This window comes from Temnothorax nylanderi, unplaced genomic scaffold (genome assembly GCF_030848795.1).
Source record: "Temnothorax nylanderi isolate EJ_2023f unplaced genomic scaffold, tnyl_v1.0 TNYL_tig0291_pilon, whole genome shotgun sequence".
NCBI lineage: Eukaryota > Metazoa > Arthropoda > Insecta > Hymenoptera > Formicidae > Temnothorax > Temnothorax nylanderi.
In genome coordinates, this window is record NW_027249353.1 from 33,087 (window position 1) to 53,055 (window position 19,969).

At 40.2% G+C, this 19,969-nt stretch overlaps 1 protein-coding gene across 1 annotated transcript in view; it reads right to left on the minus strand.

Moving 5' to 3' along the window:
* Window positions 1-3,115: 3,115 nt before the first annotated feature.
* The window catches only part of LOC139780664 (tyrosine-protein kinase Dnt), a 70,380-nt gene continuing 53,526 nt past the window's right edge, over window positions 3,116-19,969 (minus strand). Inside the window, exons 5-9 of the mRNA XM_071719385.1 lie at window positions 15,559-15,763; window positions 9,730-9,886; window positions 8,751-9,018; window positions 8,143-8,329; window positions 3,116-7,766 (exon numbers count right to left, since the gene is read on the minus strand). Of these exons, the coding sequence (XP_071575486.1) occupies window positions 7,518-7,766; window positions 8,143-8,329; window positions 8,751-9,018; window positions 9,730-9,886; window positions 15,559-15,763 (1,066 nt within the window). The 3' untranslated portion in view covers window positions 3,116-7,517. The remainder of the gene's footprint in view (window positions 7,767-8,142; window positions 8,330-8,750; window positions 9,019-9,729; window positions 9,887-15,558; window positions 15,764-19,969) is intronic.

The window sequence follows — 19,969 nt, forward strand, 5'->3', positions numbered from 1 at the left end:
CGTCAGTAATTCTTTTCTTTTTCGTTCATAAAATTAATTCTTCACAACGACTGTCGATTGTACGAGAGAGATTGTAAAACCGGCATTATATTCACATTGATGAGAATACTGTCATGACGCGCGCGCGACGCCAACGTAATCCCGCAATCTCTGCGCATTTATCAATGTGCATTAAAAATCGATTTGTATATAATTCCGTCATGTAACACGATAATTCTCCAGCATATTATCGTATACGCCTGTCGAATCTTTTCGCGGAGAAAGTAAATTTAAGATTAGGAGAAAAAAACATAAGAAGCAAGCAAGTTTAATCCTGAAATCCATGTAATCACAACACATTAAGAATCTCTCTCGATTTTGTTACGTTAACATTTTGAACCTAATATGAGTAATTATATATAGTTTAGATTATTTAATAAAAAAATTTTAATATAACACTCTTTTCTTTTTACTTCCAAGCTGCAAATCAATTTATTATTCTAATTCGGGGCGCCACGATTAAAACGTGTAATTTACGTGCTGCGGATTAATGAATCGAGTAAGGGTATTATGCGCCGTCACCTGCTAATATTACGACATTAAAGCTAATATCTATTGTCAATATTTATTAAGTCAAAGAGAAAGTTTTGTGATATCGTAATGCCATCAATGATCCATGGTGTGGCGTAATGAGAGTGGGGACGTCATTCGGCCTTTCACCCTGCCGAATATTCACAAAAGCCGGACGTAATGCCTCTTAAAAATCACACTAGATTTGCGTCGTTAATGTTTTACAATATGTTTTTGCATTGTCCCTTCGTTCCTTCTTGTAATCATAGTAAACAGCATTGTTATAATTACCTGAAAGTTCTGACTTACTCCGAATCAAAATTAAATTAAAGCAAACTACTTTCCGTTTAATACTGGAACTATTAACTATTGACACATACTTATATATTATAATAGTAGGAAAAATAGTAGAAATGCTTTCCTCTTCATCTCTTTTTCAAAAGTATATAAATTGATCCATTTAACCACATTCACATACTGTAACAAAAGTCAAATCTTAGAAAATGCACTATTATAAAATGAAAAATTATGTACCAGTCACTTTGACTGCTTTGGTAGTTCTAGCGTTAATTCTCTAAAAAACAGCCCACTTTATATTTATTTATAAAAAAAACTGAAGGTAGAAGGCTAAGGCTGAAATTCTGTTTCATACTATCGTTTGTGATATTCCGCGACGTTAGATTTAGCAAGATAAAAAGTGATTACTGTCCGCACGCGCGCGTTGGACGATAATAATTATTACTATTTATTATCGCGTTCATATCGTCGCTTTAGCGTGCGACAAGAATTACCGGTTGTCAAACGTATCGATCGTGTGTAAGCAATGTTACATTTGCGATACCGTGACGTTATGCGCGATCAAACGAGGAACGGACGTCTGTTTTGACAGAGAGAAAGCAACGGTGTACTTAATATACTCGCCATATGTGGAACCTCCCACTCGAAAATTGTGCAACCGAGGAAGGCCCTTCAGAGACGTTTGCTCGCGATAGATAATGCAACGGAGAATACTGAACAAACCGACGTGATGACCCAGAAATCCCAGAAATAAAACGCCGTGTCTGCGGGCATACTCCTACAAACGCGGCCTGGAAATAATCGTGTAAATCTTTTACGGACCCGCGTTAAATCACCATTTTATTTGTCTTCAAGTCGAACTGCGTCCGCATATTGCATATTTAAGAAAAGAGAATGGAATATGTTAACATTTAAGGAATATAAACACACGCGACGCGACGCAGACATTCGACATTTGCCCAGACAAACTTCATCTACTTTTTTTTCTTATCTTTTTTCTGCCTGCACTAAAAGTCATTCCGTCACGATTGTAATAGCCCAGAGCGAAAGAGATATTATAAGTCCAAACGAACGTAACTTATTTCTCTCGATAAAAATGTGGGAGTCGCGTCAGAGTTATTTAACGGCAAAATCACGTGCTTGGGATATGATTGCGATTTAATCGTCAAGATAACGATTCTAACGATCCTAATTAATAAAATCACCTGCATTATTTTTCCCCGAGAATTCCCGTCTTCGACGGGAACACGTTTCCGAAGGGATTATCGACGGTTCGGTGTGAATACCACGTACACGCGGGTACCAGTTTGTCGTGGGCAAGAGAGCCCACGCGGATCGAAATCCCGCGCGATCCGTGAGCCGTGGCATAACGTCGCACCGCGGGCTTTACGCTTCGTAACAATGCCCTGACTTTCTCCGTCACTTTCATTTTCGTTGGTCGGCTGGTCGACTCTCCCGTTTCTCTCTCGCTTGGATTAAGAAATAGTGCGTGCCCCTCCGCCGTGCCCCCGAGTGTGCCCCCGTGTGCCGCGTTCACCAGACCCTCGATCCGCCTGCGGTCGCGATTTTAGAAAGGGTTTCCTACCTCTCTCTCTCTCTCTCTCTCTCTCTCTCTCTCTCTCTCTCTCTCTCTCTCTCTCTCTCTCTCTCTCTCTCTCTCTCTCTCTCTCCTCTCTCACTGCCTCCGTTCCGTATTAGTACCTTCGCGTTATGGGGCACCACGCGAAACGCGAGGCATGCGCGACGCGCCCTTTCCTTATTTCGCGCCTTTCTTTTTTTTAACGCTAGATAGCAATCTGATAGTTGCGTCTTCAGCGTTATTAGTTTTTTTTTTATATAGAAGAAAATATTTGATTAGTTTTATTAGTAAATAATTATGAAACAGGAATTTTAATGAATATTAAAGACAAAAACTTTTTAAATTTTAGCTTTAGGTCTTAATAAAAGTCTAGATACAACCCTTTTAAAATTATTTTTAAGTCTTCATAAATATAAGAATAAGAAGCTATTTACATATTATGAATTAATAAAGTTATTTTCTTATACTGATCTTAGCCGCAAATTTAAAAAAGTTATATGTACTATAATTCTTTTAATTATAATTATAATTAGAAAAATTGTAATTATCTAATTAAATAAATTATGGGATAAATTACAGATAAGCATTATTTATAATGTTATTTTTCTGAATCCTACTTAACCTTTTCAGGAACTCTCATCAAATTAAAAAACGAAGAGGGAAAACATGAAAAACATCGTGAAGGGTCAGTATTTTTTTAACACGTATATTTCACTTTCCGTTGAAAAATAATGCCGTAAATCGTCGTAGGAAATAATAGAATCTGCACAAATCAACTCTCATTCTTTCTCTCTCACTCTCATTCTCTCTTTCTCTCTTTCATTCTTTCTTTCTCTCTTTCTCTCTCATTTCCTCACTCTCACGCGCGGCGCACCGCTGTTATTCGCTACAAATATTTACAATGACTGGAACTGTCGTCCGAAGAGGGGTTTTCATTCCTGAAGGCGCGAGGGAACGATATCGAAGCGGAGACAACCGGATCCCCAGCGCCACCGGATTTTCTTTCTCAACAGGGGAGGAAGAGTGATTATAGGAAAAGATGAGTATATATATATATATATATATACGTATATGTTCGCGCGCGGAAACGAGCAGCGATTCCATTATACAGCGATAGCGAAAAAGTGTGCAGTTACAGCCTACCCTGTTCCTCCATTCAAAAGACATTCACGAATACATCATAGAATCCGACGATTTCTTTAAACGCGCGACTTTAGAGCGTCGCAATAAGTAGTAGCGAGCGATAGTTATTAAATAGCAATATCGATAATTAGTAGATGCGTCTGACAGCAGTACGAGACAAATCGTGAGAGTTGTTCTCGTAACGTGGTTTGCGCGGTAAATCGACAGAGTGGATTAAGGGAAGAGGAGGGGGGAGCAGGAAACGATGAGTAAAAGACGAGTGCGAGATAAAGTTTCTGGTCGTGGTCAGGAACATGCGACATTTACACATCGAGTACATTTAAAAGTATCTTACGTATGCCTCGCGCCGCAAATGCGTAATCTTCGCTCGTTTTCGAGTTGCACCTGTTACTCGCATGAAGCCGAATCTAGACAAAGGATACGAACGCGAACGAGCACGAATAAACAGATTGCTTAAATGAGTGCGAACGCGAGTTTACAAAGTTATTCTGCCATCGCGTTTTCCCCTTAACAAACAATTCCATGGAGCAAGTTAAATTACATTTTTGCTTCCATTTTTAGTGCCTATTATTTAACGCGTCTTGAAGCTTTATCACAACACAAAAGATCAATAGAACTATAAAGTTGTGAAAATGTAAACAGGTAATAAGGCTTCGGACACGGTCAGTTTCAAAATTTGTTTACCAGGAGTTCGGAATCTAATGACAAAAATAGTTAATATTAAAAAGAAATGAGAAATGTAATATTCGATATTAATCGACGTTGCATTCTCTAATCTTATCGTAAAAGAATCTGCTGTTAAAAGGAAAGGCGGTGAATCTAGAATATCCTGTTGTACGCGCTGCAAAGTGGCTCTCCTGCATAGTTTAATTTTATCCTGTGAGATCAGTATTGCGTATGTGTTTAATACATCGATAAACGTGTTTTCTAGTCCCTCGTCTCGTTCGTACGCCTTATCAGCTTTAGCTACTATACTTGCGCAATTGCGCTTGCAACAGAAAAGATATGGTGCGCAATTGAACTAATGCGATGTAATACGCTTTGGTATGTCAACGTTATGTTCTCATAGAATGTGTAATATAATGTTTAGAGTGACTCACTTTGCGAAGTACAATTTTAGTGATACAAACAGTATTTAGGTACACCTAGACCAGTATACTTAATAAAATCAAATTAAAATTAATAAATATATTAATAAATATATTCTTATTTTTTATGATGTTAAAGTAAATGTTAATTATATCTTTTAACCGTCAGAAGCAGCCAGCCAGCAGGTTCTAACTCCATTTCCCTCGGTAATGTCTTTCTACGATGGAAATGTCATGGCGAAACCTTTCACCGTGTTCGTCGCTGACATCTGTGGTAATTTTATATTTACAGCAAACAATAAAATAACAACTTGTAAAAATTCAAACGACAAAGGGAAATGTTAAATATCGATTTAACATCAATGATGGCATATTTCAATTGAAAGGACGTCCCATTTAGCAATACGATTTAAATTTTAAAATACAGAATGTAGATATATATATATATTGTTTTTTTACTGAATACCGAATAAAATGTATAAATAATGTCACTAATTAAATATTTAGCTTTGATCAATATCCATTATAATATCCAAATAAAATTTACTTGTGTCAACGTATTTTCGCAATGTTAGCTATAAAAAGATTTCAGTGATTTAAAAAGATATTTTGGAACCATTGCATTTTCCTTTGACGAATAATCCCATCAAACTAAGCTAACTTCTGCTTCTTTTAATAAATATTATTGATCAATTATTTAACGCTTTTTAGACTGTCAACACGAGAGATCATTGCGAGTCGACGGTGCAATCGAAAGGCTCGAGCGTCGAGGTAGGAATCGAGATAATTTTGTGCGCGGGGCCATTTTCCCCCTGAGACCTGACATTAAGATCCAGCATCGATTTTGCAAGATTCGAGCTTGTTGTTGGCGCGAGTCACGGGAATTCGAAGTAGCTTTTCGCAGCGTGGCTAATAAGTACCTAACTACAAAAGTACGTATAGTTCGACCGCCCATTTACGGAACAACGTGTGTTCACCGAATATCCAGATACAACAATAGGATTCCTAATAAGTGTTCGGAGCTTCGCTTTTGCCACTCTCCATCGTTCCGGTTCGCGATTATTCGAGGTTGCGCAATCACGATTGTTAATGAATAACGATCGAGCGGGACTCGATCGGGTCGTATGCACGCGTATGAGCCTTTCTTGCGCTTGGTTTATGTGACGTTCGTCGGGACAATTTCGTAGCGGAAAACCTGCGCATGGCAGTTTGACAGAAAAAACGTGCAGGCCCGATAGCGGCGCGAAGCGGAATGAATGAAACCAACTGACCTAATTAACCGATCTTGCACGTTTATAGCCGTCTTATGTAACGAACGCGTGTATATGCGCGTGTGTATCAACTCGTTACATAATTTTATTAGTATATTAATATTGTCGTACTCTCAGAAATACAAAATTATTCCACTGTTAGAAGATATTAGAATTTTCCACGTAATAATTTCGACCTGTATACATTATAATATTTTAATATCAAATACTATTCTTTCATGGCGCGATTGTTTAAAAAAGATTTATCGATCTTTAACGTTTTACTTTCGTTCCGATGTATCTTATTTCCTAGATGTACATTAATACGAATAAAAAAACGTATACTCCTGCAGTATGCATTCCTAATAATAATTTTAGAAATTTTATTCGTCTCGACTGCTACGCTATTTTCCTTCGTCTCATTCTTACGTTCTCGCGAAACGCTGAAAAAGCCAAGGAGCTTTCCTCATTGAACTGAATGCATACCTTTTATCTATCACTTATTAATTAAATTAAGTCAAGTTAATTCAAAATTTGAGACGGCGATCTGTTTACAGACGCTAATTAACGCAGATGGGAGGAGCGGCATTTCTATTCATTCGCCTGAATCTCGCGTTACAACAGTGTCGAAAGAATAAAGAAAAGCCACGTCACAGGCGCATTTTGCGCCCAGATTGTAGAGCTGGCGCAGGCAAAAGCAGCATCAGCGAATTATAAGATCTTTGTAAGATATATTTTCAAATAAATTTAACCAAGTAAAATGAGATTTTCTTAGGAAGGAGAATGTACTAGGAACGATCTCCATTTCTTGGCAAGCCTTATGAAATATCGTTCGCGTAGAAATTGGCTACGTGTTTGAGTGTCTATATGTGATTTTTTAAATTTATATAATATTAATTTGAATGTATGTCTTATTTAAATTAAAAAAGAACACCCAGATGTTCGATGGCTTCTATACATTGTGCATTTAATTTCTTCATTGCTTCATTACTTGGCAGTTTGCAAAATTTGCTTTGCTTAGTCAAGAACTAAGAAAAAAAGACTTGTTTCCGCATTTTGTAATATCGAAGATAAGGCTCTTTCGCGCGATATTAACCGGATTTTTGCATGGATCGCTCAAATGCGAACGATTACACTTCATGTATATGCGTTTTAACTACTATGGACGGATGTGTCCGTGTCGATTTAGTTTTTTTTTTCCGCGACTTCTTTCGCCAATATTCTACTTTGATTCACGATCAACTTGGAATAGATATAATTATCAGTACGTATCATAGTTGCAACGGATATACCTATCGATAAGGGCAGTGTGTTGCAAATGGGCAGCGACATTCAATTCCATGCGACTTTGATTCTATTCTTCCTTCGTAACTTTCGATTTGATTGCGAACTTAGTGGACGTCCTTTCGGCGTTTCGGAATGGGCGTTTCGGACCGCGACAGCGTTCGTCATCCGACCGTTCGCAACTTACAATAGGATTCTAAATACGTTTCTAATTGTCGAATTTAATCAGCTGTGCAATCGATAAGTCTGAATCGATGACGGTACGCGCTGTCGGTCCTTCGAACGATGCCAGATCGGGTTGCGATCGACGATTTGCGGACAGACGATTTAAATGAAACCGCCGAGCGCATCGTGGAAATCTTGCAAATAGGCGAGCAGCTGCGGCATGGTTGGCCGATCCCTGGAGGGACTGAGCCAGCAGGCTTCCATACAGGCGAAGAGCTCATCGGGACAAGGTCTCGGCTGAGCGAGCCGATATCCGTCTCGGAGACACGCCATCATCTCGAACGGGTCCACTTCTACGTACGGCTGTTGACCCAGTGTCGCCAGTTCCCATAGGAAAACCCCGAAGGACCACTTGAAAGCAAAGAAAATATTTCAGTCGAACATCGCATTTTTGTACAAAATGATTTAACTTGATACTATTACACATAACTTTTATTTTTTAGTCGTTCAAGTAAAAAGACACAAGTTCTGATTTAATATGCACGTACTTTTTATAACTATGTATTTTTATTTCAAAGCGTGAATTTTAATACGTACAAAATTGTAAATATAAAACAATCTACAATTTTCTTCAGAATTTTATTAGGAATCTCATTATTTGCCGGTATATATAATACATATTAATCCATAGAGATATGTTTAATATATTTATTTAGATTTGCCAGGAAAAACGAAAAGAAGCAACACAGTTTTGATTCATGTTTGCGTATATAAATTGGGATCGTACCACGTCGGTCGCCGTGCTGTATTCGTTGCGCTGGAGACTCTCTAGGGCCATCCAGCGTATGGGTCGGTTCTCGTTATCGCCGAGACAATGATAGTCTTGAGGGAAGAGATCTCGAGCCAGGGCTGCATCAGCTAGTCTCACACGAAGGCTGCCCGGTTCGATTATGCAATTTCTGGCAGCGATATCCCTGGAAATTATCGAGTCTAAGATGAAAATTATCGTTGATGTTTTGGCGATATTCGTGATAGGCAAACCTCGTACATCGCGAGGGACATTAACGTTATCTTTAATGGTAGCTCTGAGAGATAGCAACAATAATTTACTTTATTCTATATATATTCAGTAAATTATTTAATTAGTGCCTGATTTAATATATAATCGTTAATTATCAGAAATAGTTTTATTCAATGCAATGTGATAATTTTGTCTGAGAAATTTATTAACTATAATGAACTATTATGTTTTTATTTTAAGTTTGAAAATTACTTGAAGTTTTTACGATCGTACCATAGAGGAGGAAAACGATAATTTGCGATAACACGCGATATTATTCGTCATTGATTTTAACGCTGTAATGGAGACGTGGATAATACTTTAGGTCAACTTACCTGTGCAGCAGACCTCGCCCGTGAAGGAACGCCCCAGCTCTAGCGACTTGCGCACCAATGTGCACCAAGTCTCTAGTCACCGGATGGTGATTTCCATCCGTAAGGTAGACCTTCAGGTTTAGCTCACCGGGCGTGCTCGTATAAGCCAATAAAGGGCACGAACTGTCCAGACAAGCGGCCGCCAAAGAGGCGATGTTTGTATGAACTAATCCAGCCAGTTGCGAGCCTTCCACGACCAACAGAGAGGCTTGGTAAGCGGATGCGACTTCTGAAACAAACAGTATTATCGAGTATCAATGATACTTGTAATTAAAGCAATCACATCGGAATTGAACATTTGTTTTGTCAGAAAACTATTTTTCCTTTCCTGTCGCTCCTATCTAAAAAATATTTTTAACAAAGGGCAATGTATCTAATAATTAAAATAAAAATGAAATAATCAAAGTCCAAACTTATAATTAAAATTATTATTCTGATTAGATAAACATATGACTTTAATTATTTTTCAATAAAGTAAGTAAGTTATCTCTTTTGTTTTGTGAAATTGTCTATCTAAATGAAAATCATTTTATAAACATTTGTAAATTATTTCTACAATAAAATAAGTATAAAAGTCGACTCGTAATTATTTGACAATTATATTCAAGTATTAAACATTGCTCTATCCAATCATATGGAATTACGAATAGCCGATGGTGGATATAATAACTTTCTATTTTATCTTAAACAGATATTCTCGTTGATCCAGCGATCGTTTAAATCATTTTCTGGAAGAGATGTGAAATATGTAAGAAAATCACAATTTTTCGTAAATTTAATTTAATATATTAAACCAATTACTTTCATCAAATTAAAAATATTAACTAACAAAACTACAGTATTCCTTAAAAAAAATGTGTAATAAATGCGACTTGATACGTTGCACTGTACATAATTGTGCATTAACGTGATATCGAATATTTTTAAAATTAAGTCTCACCTGTGACTGTCTTTATGATGACTTCTTGCTCTCGTCCGGCTAACTCCAAAGTTCCTTTGTATACGCGACCGAAAGTACCCTCCTGCACGAGAGTACGGCAGTATAACGCCGATCTCGATATCGCGAGTGCCCTGGCCTTCTCACATGGATCGGTCGACTAAAAATCAATAGTACATATTTTCCAAAGAAATTCCATTGAATTCGATAAAAATGAAAAATCTGTTACAAAGGATATTACAATAGTAATAATAACAATATAAAGAAGAACTTTCTATTTTATTTTAAACAGATATTCTCGTTGATCCAGCGATCATTTAAATCATTTTCTGGAAAAGATGTGAGTTCTTCATTCCAGGACGAAATTGCAAAAGCCTGCAAAAAGTGAAAGATTGCGATTGTCATCTTGCGATGAGAAATGGGACTACGCGATTATTTATATGTTAGTAGTTAACAACCCGGGCCCGCTGTCGTTTAAATTCTCAATCACGCGCGAGGGTGCGCCTGCATAATTCATAACTTCCGAAAAAAAACCTCATCAGGCGGGGATTCATTAAAAAGGCATTTGTCGTGTGTAAGGAGACGCGGACGAGACCTCGCGCGGGTCCTCCGGGGGACGCGCAGGGAAGAATTCTCCCCTCCCGGGGGTCGTTATAGCATCGCCGCGCGCGGCCCTCTTTGTTCGCCAGGCGGATTTCCATCGGAGCCGACGTAAAACGCGAGAAAGCTACGCGCGCGCGCGCGCACGGGAGGGGTGACTATTCATTAATTTCAATTTTCCGGAGTTTTGCCTTCGGCCCCCGCCCATTCCATTTGGACGTACGCACACGCGCGCATAGACGCGGAAACGAGCGTGGAGGGACAGGATGGAGGCACGGCGATGAAAAAAAAAAAAAAGGAAAGGAGACGACGGAAAACCAGTTCAAAACACGTCGATTGCGACCGCGCCGCGAAATTACCGGGCGATATATTGGATTCGAGAAAGGGGTGCGGCGACGGTCGGCGCGGTAGGTTCGAATGGACGGATAACGCCGTTCCGTGGTTGGTTCCGAGAGGGGGTCGGTCCGGAGTGGTCTCTCGGAAATTATTTACGAAATTCCCGGATAGCGCGGGATGCTCGGTGAAAATGCAAACACCGCGGCTAATTCCGCGGCTTATCGGGGTCTGTGATTATTGCAGAGACGAATTGTGTCGGCGCGGCGCGGCGCGGCGCGTCTGGCGAACGTTGTTTTCAACGTGAACAACGGGCGAGCCCGAACGCGAGGACGAATCGCGCGATTCGTCGATCTCGCTTTCCCCCTCGCGGTTATATTTTCTTCTTTTTTTCCCCGCGGCTCGGCGGCGCCAATGTATATGCGCTCGCGTGTGCTTTTTTTTTCGTTTCCCGATAAAAATGTGATGAGCGAGGTGGAAATTGCCGGGCGGGTACGCGCCCGACGCGCTGAAGGTGCGAATGGAATTCGCTGTATTGCGTAACGAAGCTATAAATATAAATTAGATTAGGATTAAGAATTTAAGTTTTATATATTCTTTCCCGTCACGGTAATTTTCTAACGTAATTAATCTGAAGCTTGAAGTGATTCCTGATTAAATATTACGTTGGATGATTGCGTGACCATTGCATTGAGCAAAAAAAATTGATTAATATCGGCAGTTCCGAGGGTTCATCAATATACAAGCGAAATAAACCGATTAAGGCTGTCAACAACTCGTGCTGGAGTTCTGGAATTTGAAACAAAAATCGTGACTTGTGCGATTTAAAATCGAATAATGATTCGCTGCGCATGACTTATTTATCGATCGCAGCAGAAAAATAATAGAAGATACATACGTCTGGTGACTATGCGAAATTTTTCATGAATCTAGTAATGGATTACTTCGCTATTTACATTACAGGATCAGAATCGTAGTATCGAACGTATATAGCGCCACGGGCGGAGCGTTTTTAGCTCATCTAGCGCGCGGTGCAGCAATTTGATTTATTTACTGAAAGGCTTTCGTCAAACATCACGTTCGTTCGTTCACTCATTCGTACGTTTGTTCGTTCGTTCGCTTCGACCCGCTGAAGGCGCTCTAAAAGCTTCGTTTTCAGACTACCACGCTCGACATGCCCAGAGCACTTTTAATTCGACCCCGCCGATTTAATAATACGGTTTTCCGTCTCCCTCGATTAAAGCGCCCGCGCCCCGGCTCGGCACGACGGAACGAAACTCCGCGGCCGTGAGAATTAATTAAATCGAAGAATCAGCTTTTACGTAAACCCGCGTAACTAATGTAACACGACGGTTAACTAATATAATGATATATGAATTGTAATTGATAATCCAATCGACGGTGCGACTGCAGCGCCTGCAATTTTGTAATTCTATTACTGTCTTGGATAATTACACGTTTTTAATCTGCTGGAAATTATTACCGATGTGAACTACCGAGTCGCCTCGAGCGATTTACAAGATAAACTGCTAGACGCTCGTTTTTTTTTCTAAAGTAAACTGCACTCAGCGCCAATTTAACTGGGAGTTTTAACAAAAAGTTTAAGAAAAAGAGGATTTTAAATATAAAACACTTTTAGGAATTAGCATGAGAAGATATTTCTCGATTTATATCTCGTTTTGTAATATTTTCAAAACAAAAACTCGACAGTCAAGCAAAATTTCCTTCACGAGAAAATAAAAGGCGAGGGTCAATCTATAACGCGTACGAAAGAGTTAGACTTCTTGGATTTAATTTGCCACTTTTTATTGCAATTAATTGCTCGCTATTATACGAGTGCGAAATGCGCAGATCAAATGGAACATCGGCAAACACGTGGCCGCGGTTATCTCAATCGCGATCATCGCAACGGAGGTGCTTGCAACTTTTACGAGGGAAAAAAAACGCCCCGAGTATCGGTGTCCCCGGGCAGGCCATGTGGAAAATGCCGGGTCGTCAGGCTATTCCGCCATTTCGCTGCGCCCGACTCTCTCGCGCGCGGAAATCCGTGGCGGCGGAGGATCCGGGGAGGGCGGAAAGAAGATGTGTATTTGTCCTCGTGCCGAAGATCGTTTCCTCCGATAGACAGCGTCAAGGTAATGGCTTCCCCAGCAATGGGATCTCAAGCGTATCGTTTTACAGGGTGTGGGGTAAGACGCTGTCGCTGGTTTACGTCAGTCGGTCGGTCGGTCGGTCGGTCCGTGAGACGCCTTCGGGATGGGATGGCTAAGGGCCGCGGTGAGGGTAAGGTTTTCACGAAGGTTCACGGCTACATCAATCGGTCGGTACGTGTACGTGCGTACGTGCCCCGGTGTATGTACGTGAGCGTGAACCGCGTAGGTGATATGCCGACTCTGAGGACGCCTCAGTGTGCACGTTCATAGGGTTGGTTGCGTTCGAGACGGAGCGTCGCGTCGGAGGGTTCGTCGGGCACATACGCGCGTATACCCGGTAAATTGATCCAAGATCAAAGCCGAAACAATCACAGGACCCACTTCCACTCCCTCTCTCCCTTTCTCTTCCCTCCCCCTCTCTCTCTCTCTCTCTTTCTCTCTTTCTCCGTCTCTCTCTGCTGTTTCCCTCGCTGCTGAGCCTCGCCCTCTCGCGTCCTCCTCCTTTCGGTGCGTACCGCGTCTGAGGAGGGCGAGTGTCGGCATCAACATCGGAGACCGCTGTAACCCCCATGTGTGTGGGTGTGTGTAACCCCTGCCACCGACGCATTCTCCTTCTCTCTGTCTCTCGCGCTCGACAAAGTGCAGGTGGTATCCAGAAACCGTGTTTCTTTTTCCCGGGGAAATTAATGCAAAACGCTTGTACCGGCGAGAATAGCGCGAACGCTCCGGCAACGCGCGATCTCATATTTATTCGACATTTTCGCGCGACCCTCGCGCCGCTCTTTGACTGCCCACTTTGCGGGGAAGATACTCTTCGGAGGATGGCGAGTAATAGCGGCGGGTAATAGCGCGTGCTTCGAAACGGTAGTTAAAACGAAGCGGCGGACCGTGACACGCGGCGATTGCGTGTACAGCCGGTTATTGAAATCGACCTTTACCACTTTTGCTCGTAAATGTCGCTCTATGTACAAATGCCGCGTTACGCGCGAAGATTACGTACGAATTGCTTTATCTTCCTATAAAGATAGTCCTATAAATTATCAGCTTTCGACGAGGCATTTACCTGATACTACATTTTTGCTTAAACAGAAAATATCGATTTATATATACTATAAAAATAATAAATTCCGGAAAGACCGCAGATGATGATGTATATTTATATTATATATAGATATCTAATATAACAACAATAATTTTATACTATTTTATATTATAAAATATAACATAGATATAACTTTTGGTCCGCAAAGCGCATTTTTTATCCTAGTATTTTAATATTATACTAATCAAATGTTATCATTGAGACATAATAGTGTATGATAGAAAAAAATAATAATTAGTTTAACCAAATGTTGATAAAGTCAAGCACAAAATAACGGGCCGGTAAGTATACCCTTCGCCACGTTGAAAACCTTCAATTTTATCGGAAAGAATTATACAGCATTTCTTGAAGAAACGGATCCAACGAAGCGCTCGATGCGCCAAACATTTCGTTTTCCCAAACGCGAGCTCAAAGGTATAAAAGGGGATCAAAGGCGCGATCAGCAGTTGTGTCAAAGCAACGACAGAAGCGAGCAAAAAGAGGGAAAAAGAGAGGAAGAGAGAAATTCCGTTTGCTCGAAACGCAAGAAATCGGCCGGCATGCTCGAGAAGACGAAAGTAGAAGCTGTAGAAGCGACTAAGGCACTACACGCGTAGACCTTTTCCCCTTCTCGGGATGGAGGGATGAGAGTTGTAAGTCGGCAGGTTTAGAATCGCTGAATAAAGAGCCGAAGGACTGGAAAGGGTTGGGCGCGCCAAAGTTGTCCGTGGAAAGCGGCTCGCTCGGCCGCAAACTCGATAAAGTTGCGAGGCGCGGCACTCGTTGTGTATACGGGACGAGACGAGACGGTATAGGACGGGATGCGGGATGAGACAAGAGGAGGAGCCGTCTCGCGCGCCGCTTCCGCTTCCGGTAGTCGGTGGCAGACGCGGAGGAGTTCGCGATAGAGTGAAGTGGAAGGAACGACCGGGGGAAAATCGGATTTCCTGATGCGCGGTACGAGTTTCGCGTCCGTCGTCGAATCTGTTTCACGGGCTGTTTCGTCGCGATTAGAAAAATCAAGAGTACGCGCGAAAAGAAACAACAAATAAGGTAAATATATCAATGCCCGGACATGTACCTATGTCTGGACACTTTTATCATTTTAGTTCTTAAATAAGTATAATGCGAACTAAAATTAAAGATAAAAATATAATACAAGAAAAATATTTTTATCTTTGATTCTTTGATTTTAATTCGCGTTACAACTTATTAGTTAATCTTAAGTGTCCAGGCATTGGTACATTTACCTTAATATCGCGAAACTTGAATATCCATCTATCGAAAAGAAAGAAAGAGAAACTATGAATGACAAATTCGGATAATTACTCGAGTTACACTCTCTATTATTTATTATTTTAAGAATTAAAATTTTAATTAATACTTTGGCAAGTAAAACATTTAAATTTTTCAAAGAGTATCGATATCAATGATAATAAAAAAAGGATTAGCTCTAAATTAATTCAGAAATGCGCTTTTGAAACTATAAGGTGAACAATAAGTCTAATTTATGTAATATAATGATGTAAAGCGGTGAAAAAAAGAACATCATAAAATTATAATTTTATATGAATATAAAATGATAGTTTCGATACTTCGTATGCACTTTATAACTTCGGACTGACAATGTCGCTTTTCCATCCGCGAAATCGTGTCGTCGCATACCTGGCTGAGATGCGTCACGTGGCTCGCCGCGTAGTAACTGGCTCTGGAACCGCATGGTCTCGCGTACAGCGGCTCGAGGTCGGCGATGGTGGCGTAACTTCCGGAATTCGCGCTTCCGGGCCGTGGGTCGACCCTAACTAAAACGGAACTCCTGGCCAGGCCACCGGTGTCGGCCGCGGAGTAACTGCAGCAGGGCAGAGTTTTCCTGAAAGAGCGAAAAGGATCTCTGTAGCGAACGCGATTGTTACACCCGAGTTAATTATCGTTACAATGGCGGGTAAGCGGGTGCTCGAGTAATTGTCACGGAGCTCCGGATTCCACCGCGAGACGATTTCGCTGAAACAAATTTTAACACGCTGCGCCAAGTCTCTTCCGCAAATCCGGGAATCCGCCGTCGATTTTGGACGTCGAGAGGATTATTTTACGCGATAATCTTGCGCGGGGCGCTTTTGAATAGCGCGCAAATGAAACATTACGTTTTTTTTTTCAGATTCACAAATATTAATTAGTTTCTCTAATACGTTACGTTACAATCGACTATCGGAGAACAGCTGTCTGACTTTTACAAAGTCCAGTTACAGCTAGGAATTACCTAGCTGTAATTTATAAAAAATACCACGTATATGATTCAAACATTTTGTTATAATTTTCTCTCTCGCTTACTCTTTTCTAAAAATATATTCAAACTTCAATATTCGCGATCTGAATTTAAAGTAATGTTTTTCAAAACTTTTCTACCCTTTTATTGAATAACGCATCGCTGCATATCGCGTATTACACGTTTCAAAAACATTTATAAGGCTCCATTGTTATAGGATCAGAAAATCCACACCGTAACCGCTAATTTAACTGCTTTAATTTCGCCTGGGGATCACCGCGTAATAGGCTCTTTTAGCAAAGCTCTTCCCCGTGGGATGCTGCTCAGGCAGCAATATGTCGAGATAAACGCAGTTCAAATTACAACATCGTTTATGAGATAGACGGTCACTTTATAAAGTCCGACGTACATACACTTCTCCCAAGCAAAAGATAGAAGAGCATAAGTGGGAAGAATGGTGCATTATCATATTTCAGTATACTCCGTCCCGCGGCCCTTTACATTACCCTCGACGAGGAATTATCTTCGACAAGAAGTTCCTCGAGTACTCACTCTCTATCTCTAGGAGGATTTACATCTCGTCCCGGATGAGCTCCCGAAAAGCTCTAAATGATCCTCTCTGTCTTTCTCCTTTTCTCTTTCGTACCGTCAACGATCTTTCGCAAGAAGACGCATCAATTCAACTTTAACATAAGAAACTGCTCCTGTATTTTCGATTTAAATTCAATGTATTTCTCTCTCTTCTAAATTACTGATCTAATTTTACAACTGTACTCATTTTGACTTATCTGTTCCTCATTTCTGTAGTGCGAGTTTAATATGGTTTAGAAGAAAATACAATAGTTTCAACATAAATGAAAACATTTAAATCAATAAAAATAGAATGGAGACTTTAGATACTTTATTAGCAATAGAATAATTATAAAGTCTTAAGCTACAAAGAGCGTAGTCTTTAAGACCTATCATAATTTACATCAAAATTATATAAACATGCACCGAAATCATTCTCGCTCATTTTTATTCTAAAATTAAAGTACCGGTTACTAGAACAAGAATTTTCGAAGCAGGTCGTTCTATTAAAATAAGGGCGATATTTCCAGAGACACAAGCGGGGAAAAAGAAAAAAAAAAGGAAAAAGACGGAATGACGACTGAAAAATACCAGCGAGAAATAGAAGAGGCTATTTTTAGAGATTTATTGGCCATTTCGTGCATGTAAATCTGCCGCCGAACGTATTTCGCTAAAAAGACGAACGATGGAAAAACGCGTACAGCCATCGATTTCAAATATCCCCGGTTCGCTCGTTCGTGCCCGTTTATTTTTACGCGACCCTTACGGAAACGTTTCGCGACCAGATCGACTTCCGACGAATCCGTCTGTACCTGCGAAACCGAGCCCTCCCGCCAGGAACAGAAACGTTAAAGTGTCGTTCGGAAAGTAATATCACTTTTGTAACTCGCGAGCAAGTATTTGCGCTGAAATTTCCATTGAGAATTTATGACGAAACCGACGACGTGTTCGCCGCAGTATTATCGAAGGCGAGCTAACTTTTAATACAATCTGATAAGCTGTGAAAGAGAACGGATGTGATCGAGTATTCTGAACATCTTTACATTTTATATATAACTTTTATATATATTTTTGGGGTAATGGCGCTAAAACACGAATCGGTATATGATATTTTAGCCTAAATAAGCGTTTTTACCAATTAACGAGTCAATAATTTCATTGTAAAAAAAAAAATTCTCATCAAAAAAAGAGAAACCAACGTGCGTGTACAGAATTACGTAAGAGCCAATCGAGTCAATACCAAAACACAAAAATAAACATCTCATCGGAGGGAATCGAAAAGTTGGAAGACTGCAGCAAAGTTCCGACACGAGTTTCGCGAGTGGCGTAACTCCTGAGAAAACTTTTCGCTGCTTGCCGAATCTCGAAGGCGCCTTTCGTACATCGTGTGCAGTTCGACTGCAGCAAGAAGAAGGGCTTACGAGAGGCGAGGGTTGGCCGTGTTCGCTCGAGCGTACGGATGTAAAATCTGCAGTTTTATCCGCCGGCGGGGATGTACGTCGAACACGGTAGAGACGTAAGAAGGCACAGGGGAGAAAGAAAGAGAGAGAAAGAGAAAGCAAGGAAAGCAAAGATCCAGACGTTTCTCCGCGTGTTATCGGGGTGGAGAGCCTCAAAAGAGCTAATATATCCCGGGAGAGACAATTGGCCTACGTCTCGGGAGGAGAGCGTAAAAAAAGAGCGAAAGATGATATAAAATGAGGGTGCGCTCCACCCCTGGGTTTCTTATAAAGGCCACTTTGCCATGCGATAAATATTTGATGTCTTCCGCATCTTCCGACGTGAGATCGCATTGTTACGGACGATCGCCGTTCGATCGCATTCGCGTCACGCACCGGCCAATTGTGCGTTGTTTGTTCGAGCGAAACATCTGTTGCTTTCTTTTTCGTATGCTGCGGTCAGTGCCACGCAGTGGGATATTGATTTCAATTGCGCGACAGATCGCCGTGTAATATTTCAATCTCCAGCGTAAAATAACGCTGGACGTAATAAACGTAATATATCTTCCTATACATTGCGTTTCTTCGCGAAACCCAATGTAGAGATTACTCGGGACAACGAGAAACAGATTCTTTTAGCCTTTAAAACCAATTATAACTTTGTCGAGTATTTATTTATATATACATATATATCACAATAACATTATTATTTCAAAATATTTACCAATCACTCATCACAGATAACAAAAAAACTTTTCGATGCATCTGTATATAAACATATACCTATGCTTTATATCTGATGCTTTATCTGTATATCGAAAAGTTTTCTGTTATATACGATTAGTAAATATTTTAAATAATGATATTATTATCATGAAAGAAAGGCTGCAATAAGTAGTTTCGTGTACGAAGTATAAATGTGTAATAATACTGACAAAGTTCGTAGAAAGAGCAAATCTTTCCTCTTTATCATTTAACGAGAAAAATTCGCAATGGAGAACATCAAAAGAGCTAATAAATATCCGGGTAAAAGACAATTTTCCCTCTTTGAGACAAACAATGGGGGAAGAGAAGGAAACGGCAGTAAAGCGAGGCAAGAGAGTAGCTTTGTTTCTACCCTAACTCCCTGGCAGAGCATGGTTTCTATCTCGTTCAAGTTCTTCGGTTATGCACCTCCTGAAATAGAGGCACTGGAATGGAACACTCGACGTGCTAAAGTATAAAATAATTACAGTGAAAGTAACGATCAAACTTTAAAGGTATAGCGGATAGAAGTTTTCACATAATATTCATCGTTAATGAGGGTAATGGCGCTAAAACACGATCCGCTTCTCGTTTAACGAGAAAAATTCATGGTGAAGATTTTCAGAGGGCTCAATACATTCGAGCAAAGACAATTGGCTCCGGCCGATGGAAAACGGAGGGACAATCCTATTAAAAGATTAAAAAAAGATTTAAAATACTTTAAACACGAGAAAAATTAAAAACATTTATAAAAGTTATTTTATTTTATCATAATAAAAATTCACGTTATAAGCACAAAACAAAAAAGATTTTCGTACTTTAAATAAAAAACAGAGGACAACAAAAAATGGAGGATTTTTAAGAATATTGAATTGAACAACAATAACGTATATTTGTGAAGAAAGCGTTATTAATTTGAGAAAGTATATTGCAATTGAGTCCACTCGAGATTCAAGTTGGTACATACACGCGAAGGTCGGTCGACGAGCAAAAAGGAGAGAGCACGAATATGGGAAGAGAGGTAAAAGCGGATCTTCTCGACCCCTAACATCCTCCTTAC